At 38.4% G+C, this 10,686-nt stretch overlaps 1 protein-coding gene across 1 annotated transcript; it reads right to left on the bottom strand.

The window, feature by feature from the left end:
* Nucleotides 1-5,287: 5,287 nt before the first annotated feature.
* LOC110877908 lies at nucleotides 5,288-7,252 on the bottom strand. The gene is made up of 2 exons (XM_022126138.2): nucleotides 6,460-7,252; nucleotides 5,288-6,269 (listed from the first exon to the last, which is right to left on the bottom strand). The coding sequence occupies exon 2, from the start codon at nucleotides 6,166-6,168 to the stop codon at nucleotides 5,341-5,343; it is 828 nt and encodes a 275-aa protein (XP_021981830.1). The 5' UTR covers nucleotides 6,169-6,269; nucleotides 6,460-7,252; the 3' UTR covers nucleotides 5,288-5,340.
* Nucleotides 7,253-10,686: the final 3,434 nt, after the last annotated feature.

The following is a 10,686-nucleotide window of genomic DNA, read 5'->3' as shown; positions in this document are numbered from 1 at the left end:
CAACAGTGGTTGAGAGACCAGTTGTTTCAACAACTATTAGTCAGACACTTTCCATCATTTAAATCACTACCATTTCAACACCTGCTCAAAAGCAGAAGACACCTACTGACACATCAGTAGTTGTAATGACAACAGAGGTTGAAACACTTGTTGTTCCAACAGCTGTTAGTCAACCATCTACCACTGCTCTCAACATTTCCACATCACAACCAAAATCCTCTTCACCCAAAAAGCTTTACACAAGGAAAAGGAAATTGCAAAAGAATGCTGATGATATACTAGCACCTATTCCTTTATCCTCCACACCTTGCAATTTCATCAATCCACAACCACCCACTCAAATATCCTCCAGTAGAATTGAATCTGTTGCTGAGAAATATCCACTGGAATTGGAAGCTGTAAGGGATGAGATGAAACAATTCTATACAATAAATGATCCTTGGGAAAGAAGATTTCCTTCTCTCATTGGCTTCAGGAATCCAATAAACATGAGTGAGTATCTAAAACTCAAAGCCAGGCAAGCAGATATAAGAGCTAGAATTGAATGCAAAGATCAAGGTGATAACGCCATTTCTGAAAGAATGGAGTTTTTGCTCACTAAAGTCAAAGAAATGGAAGACTATGCAAAAGACCTGAGCAAAGACATGTCAAATATGCCACCTGATGCTGCCTTACAAAAGGTAATGAGAAAGGAGTTTCTTGAATTCATCATGAAAGGAAATATCTATTCAACTAAAGAGGAACAATTCAGTGAATGGCCACTCATTGCACTAAAGCATGAGGTAAACAGGATCAAGAGAATCAAGGATGATCCTAGTAAGAAAAAAACAGCTCCAAACTGGAGCAAATACAAACAGGCCATTGATAAACTCACTTCAGAATACAAGAAAAAGAAACAGGAGTTAGTGGATGCAAATGTGGATACTGCTAAAACCATAGCAAAATGGACAAAGCAGTATACAGATGAGGCTTATGAAAGGCTGAAAAGAAGAAAAGTGACAGATCCTAATTTACCAAAGAAGCCTGATCACAAAAAGCCAAAACAGGTCATCGATCCTAAACCACTGTTCACATCAGCGGAAACCCCTATCAGTGTGATAAACCAAGAAAGGGGAAACAGTTGACCAATGAAGAAGAAAAAGAAAAAGAAACTGAGTACTTCACAAAAGCCATCAAGAAAATGGATTTAAATGAAGACAACTCAGCAAAACTTCAAAGCCTTGTCAAAAAGGTGGTAAATAAACCTGCATCACCAAACACTTCAGCAGATATGACAGCCATTGAGCTTGAACAAAGAAAAAGGCAAGAGCTGATTGAACAAGAAGCTGTAGAAGACATAGCTGCAGCAAATGAAATCATACAAAAGGCCTTCAATCAAATGTCAGCTGAAAGCTCAGAAGTAGCAAAAGGTCAGAGTATTGATCATACTGAAAACTCTGAACTTTCAAAAGCTCAGAGTGCTGATCATGTTGAAAACTCTGAACCAGCAAATACACTGAGTTCTGATCAACAACCTCTCACAAGGCCACAATCCCCTGACTCATCTGTGAATAAACCTCTCCCAAGAAACCCATTGGGTTCAAAAGTACTAAAATAGATGTCTGATCAAAAGACCCATGTATTGACCCTGATCAGATCCAATGGAGAAGTGAAGCACATATCAAGGGATCAAGCACTAGGCCTGGGTGTTGAAGATCTACAAGATCTCCTTGAGCTTACACTGTGTAGGGATGAGGGTGATACAAGTTCTCAGGATTTTGAGCTTCAATTTAAAGAACAAGTTAGGGAACTTCTGATAAGAAATAAAAATCCAGAATAATGAAGGGTTTTGGCATTATCTGTTCCAGGGGGGAATTGTTGGGATTGAACCCTACTAAAGGAACAGATAATGAAAGCCAAAATCGGTTCACAACAGTAGATTAGTCATAAGCAGCTGTTTGCATTAAGCTCTCCCCTTGATAGTGGTTATCTAGCATCTGATAGACTTCAAAACATTGCTCTATAGAATAACTGCTACTAAAGTACTGATGAAGATTAAAGACTGAAGCTCAATCTACTGATGGAATCCAAGCACTGATGAAGAACTGAAGTACTGCCCATTCAAGGTCTGATCACCCTTTGAAGAAAGCACTGATGGTCAATATCAGTGGTTGACTACAACAGTGGAATGAAGAGTCAGTGTTTATACATCAGTGATTTGAATAGTGTCTGTATGGTCAGTAGTTATAGAACAGTGGATAGAGTTTGTTAAGTTCTTAGATGTCGCTTTCATGGTGACGTCAGCTGAGATGCCTCAGTGGTTTGGTTTGCCAATAAATATAACAGTACAGAGTACTGTTATATTTGATTGACTGATCGAGTTCTTCTCCTCATGTCTAATCCTTTCATCTTGTGCAACCAACCATGGAGTATCAGGCTGAAGGGGAGCTTAGTTTTGTGAGCATGCTTTGTAATCTTTTGATTTACTTTGTAATCTTTCAACTGATGAAAATCATGTGTTTATCAAATCTATTTCTCTATTTGATTGTGTTTACAAAGTTTGTTTTAATTCCGCTGCACTCTATATTGTTTCATACTTATTCATTGTCCAAAATTCTACAAACAAACACAATCATGACAGCCTCAGATCCTAACACCCTCCCTCATGCATTATAATATATTACAAGTTTGTTGTGAAGGGGAAAAGTATACTAATTACCTATAATTATGTTAAAACTCAGGGATTTAAGTGTAATAAGTCGGGGGGCTAAAATATAATTGTTGTTTAAAAGACCAATTTACCCTCATTTTAGGGTTTATTTAATAAATTAAGAGAAAAAAGTTCTTAATTTTTTGGTTTCTTAAAATGTTCAATCTCTCATTCAATATAATATAGTGTAGATATCCGTAGCTTTTTCTCACCTAAAATTATTTTTCAGTATTTTTATTTTGTTTATTATATATATATGTAGTGGGATTTTCCCTTTTTTGCGGTATATGTTCAGTTCGTTATAGTATCGGTTCAGTTTGTTACAATATTGGTATGATATTGGCATTCGGTATAACAACCGAAAAACCTATATCAAAGAGGATATTGACACGTGTAAAGAAAACCATAAAAATGAATATCCATGGCGATATCAATGTTGTTTTGTCTGTATCGGTTCGATTACGGTACGAGTGTTGTTTGACACGTCAAGAAAACAAAAAAACCAACCATATTTAACTCGTTCGAATCAAACTTTTATTGAATCGTATATGACTGTAAGCACGTCGTAACGTATATTCGAAAATTATCTATATCTTTAATACTATATAATAAATCAAAATGTAAGCACATCGTAACATATATTCGAAAATTATCTATATCTTTAATATTAATATTAATACCATATAGTAAATCAAAATGTGTGTCATTTTGTGGTTAAGTCTGAACAAAACAATTATCAATTTTATCAACTCTTACTCATAATAGACTTTTTTTTTATTTATTGATATCGTTTATTAAAATGGTTAATCCAAATATTTTATATAAGGGTACACTTTACACAATCTATAAATACCGATATTATTCACTTTTCCAATATTATTTATTCAGTTACTTCTTTTTTTCTAAGACTATTCGGTGTGGAAGGGCTTGAAAAGAGGCATGAAGCGCCACATCAACAGAGAAGTATTTCTCTGTCAAGTCCCAAAAAGGGTAGGTGGGAGCCGGCGTGGAATGGTGGTGTGGGGTGATAAATGACATTCACATTTTTTTTTAAATTTATTTTAGACTAAATTACAGAAGTCATCCTTTACGTTTAGTGTAAATTGCAGGTTTCAACATTTATCTTTAAAAGTTGCACTGGCTGTCCTTTACGTTTGTTACAGGTTTCAGTCTTTAACATTAACACCATTTGTTTATGTAGTTAATTCATACCACATGAGTTACATGTGAGGGTAAAAAAGACATTTTGCACTCCATCTTCTCCCCTTATTTTATTAAACCCTTTCCACCCTCATGTAACCCCATTGTTAATTTTAAGAACCCTAATACAACCATAGCCAAGTTCAATACCCATGACAAAGGTTTATTACTCATGTGGGAACAAAGCTATATAAAAGACTTCTTGGACTGCTCGAAATCCAGGACGTCTATTTTACTCATGTTCACTGAATGTATGTTTTTTTTTTCTTCTAACCGTTAACATTTTCCCCAAAATTGAGTTACCTACTAACTAACGCATGTAGGGCTTCTAATGACCAGTTACAGGCGTCAAATGATTATCTTTAAGCTAAATTGATCGAGAATAAAATATGATATAAACCTATATTCACAAAATCAAAGAAAAAAACACGTTTCTTAAAACAACACCTAAAAAATTAAAATTTAACAAAGAACCATGAAATACCAAGGAAATTGTTTATGTCATAGACCTCTAGTTCAATTCGGATGTGAAATCCTTCCATTTTTGATCGATTGCTGATAACCAATTTTGGGGGTGGGAAGATTAAGTGACGAACAAAAGGGTGGGAAGGGTTTAATAAAAGAGGGGGAGAAGATGGAGTGCAAAATGTCTTTTTTACCCTCACATGTAACTCACGTGGTATGACTTAAGTACATAAATAAATGGTGTTAATGCTAAAGAATAAAACCTGTAACAAAAAACAAACGTAAAGGACAGCCAGTGCAACTTTTAAAGATAAATGCTGAAACCTGCAATTTACATTAAACGTAAAAGGACGTTTTTTTTTTGTAATTTAGTCTTTATTTTAAAAATAAACAAAACTGTTTAGTTAGAAAATTACTATATAGTAACAATTGTCATAGGTCCTTAGACTGGTGGGTGTGGCTTAGCGCCACCCGCCACCTCAGCCTCCAAAGCGCCCCTGGGGTGCCATCGTCCACACCGAGCAAATGAAAGGGGGGCGTCATCCTTCTCCTCGCCATTGTGTTAACGGAAGAAGAGGGGGGTGCAGGTGGGGCCACCTCTTTTCAACCAATATATTTTTGTTTAATTTTGTTATAGGAAGGGGCTTTAAAGCCCCCTGGGTGATGTGGCGTTGACGTGGCGTGATAAAGGCTCTAGGGGTTTTATACCACACCCTCCAGCCTTAGACCATGTTTGCCCTTTTAGGGGCGTTATGCGCCATGTGGCATGCCACGTCAGCAAAGGGGCTTTATGGGGCTTTATGCAATTTGGGGCCGTAGTCATAAAGCCCCTGTGTAATCATTACTCAATTAATTTAATTTTCTATTTTTTAAATAATTTATAAGTTTTATAAAATAAAAAAACATTTCATTAAATAAAAAACACTACATTAAAAATTAAAAAAAAAAGTTACACTAAAAAAAAAAATTACACCTAAAAAATAAATTTATTCTTCGGTGTCATCTTCGTTCTCTCCTTCTTCCTCTTCGTTTTCTCCAGCATCTAAACCTACGTCTTCAAAGTTCCCGTCTTCGAATTCCTCCCCCACTTCTTCCTCGGAATCTTCGTCGTGATCATTGTTTGATCGAATTGGGCGAATCGCCCAAGCATGCTCAACCAAATCCGCCTTCAACGTGTTATGTATTTCTCTAGATCGCAGTAGTTGAGCATTTGCGAGTCTCTCTTCCGTTGTCGCTTGGGGTAGTTCGACCAAATCTTCGGGAATATAGTTTTGGCATATCGCTTTTCCATCATCCTCAATGATCATATTATGCAAAATGATGCAAGCATACATGGCCATTCGTATTTTATCCTTATGCCACATGCGACAAGGATTCCTGATAAAATGCCATCGTTGCTGTAGAACCCCAAAACACCTCTCGATGTCCTTTCTCGAAGACTCTTGTAATTTTTTAAAATACTTCCTTTTTTCATCGAAAGTTTCAGAAAACGTTTTAACAATAATCGAATACTCGGGGTAGATACCATCGCCCAAGTAGTAGCCATGCTCGTAATCGTTCCCGTTTGCATGGAAACCGGCCTTTGGTATAGTTCCAGAAATGTAGCCCTCGATTAATGGTGAAGCCTCTAACGTATTAATATCGTTAAAACACCCGGCTACACCAAAGAAGGCCGACCAAACCCAAAGGTCGTATGACGCAACACCTTGTAATACCAAAGTTGGCCCTTTTTGATCACCCCGCGTATGTTGACCTCGCCATGCGGTTGGACAATTATACCAACGCCATTGACGACAATCCAAGCTACCAATCATGCCGGGTATTCCATGCTTTTCTAGATGCACCTCATATATTTTTTGAAGGTCGTTCCAAGTGGGGTTTCTCAAATAACGTTTTCCATATAACTAGCATATTCCTAAAATATAATTTAAAAGTTACGAAAAAATAAATGTATAAAAGTAAATAAATAAAAGACAATCAAAAAAAAAATTACACCTAAAAAATAAATGTATAAAAGTAAATAAATAAAAGACAATTAAAAAAAAAATTACACCTAAAAAATAAATGTATAAAAGTAAATAAATAAAAGACAATTAAAAAATTACCATAGCAAAAATGTTCCAAGGTATCTCGGGTTGTTTTCTCCGCCATCTTCAAATAGTCGTCGTTGATGTCGTACGTGTTTCCGTATGCTAATACGCGTAAGGCGGATGTGACCTTTTGAATTGAGGTGAAGCCTAGATATCCTCGTGCGTCCATTCTTTGCTTAAAGAAATCGTACGTATTTTCCAAGTCATTGTTAATGCGCAAAAATAACCTTTGGCTCATCCGAAAACGTCGTCTAAAAACATTCGGTCCGTGAACCGGTGCCGCGTCAAAATAGTCTTTCATCAAACGCTCGTTCGCGGCTTCACGATCTCGCAAGATATAGGTGCGTCGCAAGATGGGTCGTGGAGGGGGAGGTGGCCGAATGTGCTCAAATGTTTGTAGCACAAAAGTACATACACTCGTAACCGCTTCTTCCTCGGCCGCGTCTTCGTCGGGCGAAAAATATCTTCGGTAAATTTCGGTGAAAGACTCTTCCGACGGGGAACCCATTTTTTATAAAGTGAGACTAGTTTTTTTAAAAATATATAGAGAATGAGAAGGAGAATGGTTTGAGTTGTAAAAGAAGTGGAAGAATATGAGGTTATTTATGGTGTTAAAAATAAAAAAAATTGATTTTTTTTTTTAATATATGAACGTTTGATAACGGTCAAAATTTAAAACAATTCATTTCCTCGCGCCGCGATAAACATAACGCTGTTTTTTTTTTTGGTTCATAGCGCCCTTGGGGGCGGTGTGCTAGGCGCCATATCGGCGCTATGGCTTGGTCTCGCGCCCCAGTACGTTTAGTCTTAGGAACAGTGTGGAGATGCTAACTTGTGCTGCCACGTGTCACATTTTCATTGGTCATGCTTTAATTTTTTTTTTTTTTGCAATCCTAGCTTTGACGGAACGAATGGCAAATTGCCATAAAAAAATAAAGGTCGGACTTTCGATGGCTGACTGTTGGCCTGATAGAAGAAAACTTGGCCTGTAATTTGTTGTTTGACCACCATTTTTGTCGATTTAAAACCCCAAGCACATTGTCACTCAATTGAGCAGCAATGGAGGTAGAAGAATCTGGTCAACCGGTTCCGACGTCTACCGCCGTTAGTGTAACAACCCGACTTTTTGGGTCGTTACTTGTATCTGTCATTTTTTTGCTTAATTGCTTGTACTCTCGAGATTCCGATTATCGCAAGGGTTTACACTATGTTTTACAACGCATTCACAACGCTTATTCAAAACGCAGTTATCACAACTAAAGGCTATTTACAACGCATACTATTTAAACGCATTTTATCGCATTATCGCATCATTGATTAGACAAAACGCTATCGAAACGCACTCTCAACGCAAACACAACGCAAACTCGAAACACAGATTTACATTATGTTTTACTTGTGTTATATGTGTTATTTGTGTGATTATTCATTTAATGTTATGTGGTTATCTCAACGCAATGCTTACACGCTCAACGCTTACTCGCAACTCGCTTAAATGTAACGCAATGCTTAACACACGAAACAAAAGTTGGAAAACTAACTCGCACAACACGGCTGTCCGAATGGGCGAATGGACATCTGGTCGAATGGACATCCGTCCGGATGACCATTCGAACGGATGGCCATCTAACCGAAACGCCATCCGACCGAACCCCTGCGCACACCGCCTTAAACCCTCTCACTCGCCTATAAATATTGCCCGTACACTACTGTTCACTGATTTGACACCACCATCCGACCACCTGCACTCAAGTCACTCTCAGGCACTCTTTCCCTCGATTATGTCACACCCTGACTTTTGCGGAAGTGTGATTATGGTGTGACTTTCTGTTGGGATTGAACCCTAACAGAGGAACAGATAATGTAAAGCCAAAACCGGATCTCATCAGTGGACCATCAATAAGCAGCAGTTTATCCTATGCTCTCCTGTCACACCCCCAAAATTACCACCTAGGGAGTGTCCCTGTTAGGCGTGTGACGACTAGCAATGAGCCACCAATTACATTGAATCACAAGTTTAAAATAAAACTTCGTTGTTTAAAGATAATAAAATCCCAACATACATTATTCAAAAACCATAAGTTTAGCGGAAGCATTAATGTAACGTAATATAAGTGTTATCCCAAACGAACATAGTATAAAAAGTCTGATAATAAATCCAGCAAGCAACCATGACCACTCACGCCCTCCAGCCAGCAAGTTCCTGCTTTCATAGTACCTATGGACCTGCGAGCATGTAACACACGTATCAGACAAAGCTGGCGAGTTCACAGTTTTAGAAAACGTTTGTTACCCGGTGTATGTAAAACAGTTTAATACCCAATGCAAGTAATATTGTTAATATCTCATTTCCAAACACGGACGGCTCACGGACTGCCCTTCCCACGTACTCCTATCTAGTACTGGGCCAGACTGGGTCATTAGTTCACCTCCGTCCTCTACAGGCACGGGGTGAGGGTGCCAAACCTAAGTAGCGCTACTAACTAATACCCGATGAGGGACTTACAAAAGATGATAGGTGAGATCATTAACCAATATACCCGTTTTTACCCAAAGACTCATCCCCTCCCATGGGATACCCCCTGACTGTCCCCAACCACTGGGACGCATGCTCGAATGTAGTGAACTCACCTGGGATTGCTCGGTAGAATTAATTATTCGTTTAACCACGGTGATTTACCAAGCCCTATGATATTCACATTTAGCAGTCAGTTGCATACAAGCACATCACATATTCTTTCACATTTAATCATCTTTCGATTCACAATACACATAAGTCATCTTTCGGTCTAACCATTCACAGTTATGTTTCGATTCACCTAGCTATCTTTCGACACACAGATTATCATTCGACATATCATCATTCGACATATCAGATATCATTCGACACATGAACTATCTTTCGACAACCACGGTTATCTTTCAACAAACACAGTTATGTTTCGACAAACACAGCTATCTTTCGAGCACAACAGATATGTTTCGAACTCACTGTTCATCTTTCGACTATGCCTGTTATCCTTCGACTACTACAGTTATCCTTCGGTTACAATTATCAATTAACAAAACGGTTTCAACATTTTTCGGTTACAGAACCCTAATCATGCGATCTAACTGCTAACATTCAGTTCATACGATTTCACAAGGATTTCCCCAATTCATGCATAACCAAACAAACAATTAAGAAATAACAGTTAACCGCCTTTATCATGTGATCGCTATACGACTTCTAACCCATTCAGATAACCCCAACCATGTTACGGAACGCACAAACGCCACTAACAATCGGCTAACACATACTTGTATAGGTATCGCAGAGGTTAATAGTTTCGAATCATTGAATCTAATTACACAATTATCACGACATACAACACAAGGGTTTCACATAGACGCACAATCTCAAAAGTAACATAAAACACTAACCGAATGACAGATGATACGATGATGATGATCACACAGAGAGTTCCTGACTTCTGCCGTCGCCCACAGGTTTCTAGGGTTTGGAATTTCGATTGGTTCTGTGCATTACTACGTAACTGCCGTTTAATATACGTAAGGTTTTGGGCCTGGGCCGAAGGTTAAGGCCTTTAATCGAAGGGTCTGCCTCGAAGGATCCGAATGATTGCCGAAGGATCTGATCTTTCGAACATGCGATTGAAAGATCATCCTTCGAAAGGTTCTGGATCGAAGGATAGTTCTATCAACAAGTTTGCAACGTAGCCCGACTAGTATAATACTCGTTTAAGATTTCAAGAATATGTAAATACAACAAAAGGGTCGTGGAATAAGATAATACTAACCTCAAGAATTCGGGTTGTCACATCATCCCCAACTTGAAGGAAATTTCGTCCCGAAATTTAGCAAGTAGGTACGGAGAGTGGAGTGACAATTCAAGATTGTTGCGGATTTTCCTCAGGTGTTACATCATCCCCAACTTGAAGGGGAATCTCGTCCCGAGATTCACTAGTTTTGCTTGACTCTGCCTTGTCTTTGGGAAAGAGGTGAGGGTACTTTAGTTTCATCTGATCCTCGCGTTCCCACGTGAACTCCGGTCCACGCCTTGAATTCCAACGAACCCTAACAATCGGAATTCGACTGTGTTTACGCACCTTGACCTCCCGATCCATGATTTCAATAGGTTCTTCAACAAACTGCAGCTTGTCATCCAACTTGAGCTCTTGAAATGGCACAACCAGTGTCTCATCAACCAGACACTTCTTTAGTTGCGAAACATGAAAGACA

Source organism: Helianthus annuus, chromosome 9 (genome assembly GCF_002127325.2).
Source record: "Helianthus annuus cultivar XRQ/B chromosome 9, HanXRQr2.0-SUNRISE, whole genome shotgun sequence".
NCBI classification, from domain to species: Eukaryota; Viridiplantae; Streptophyta; class Magnoliopsida; order Asterales; family Asteraceae; genus Helianthus; species Helianthus annuus.
Note: the sequence above shows the minus strand (reverse complement) of the source record. Positions and strands in the feature narration are given on the sequence as shown.

What these genes read in the sequence shown, in the direction of transcription:
- LOC110877908 (XM_022126138.2), bottom strand. Translation starts at nt 6,168, where the DNA reads ATGATTGGTAGCTTGGATTGTCGTCAATGGCGTTGGTATAATTGTCCA.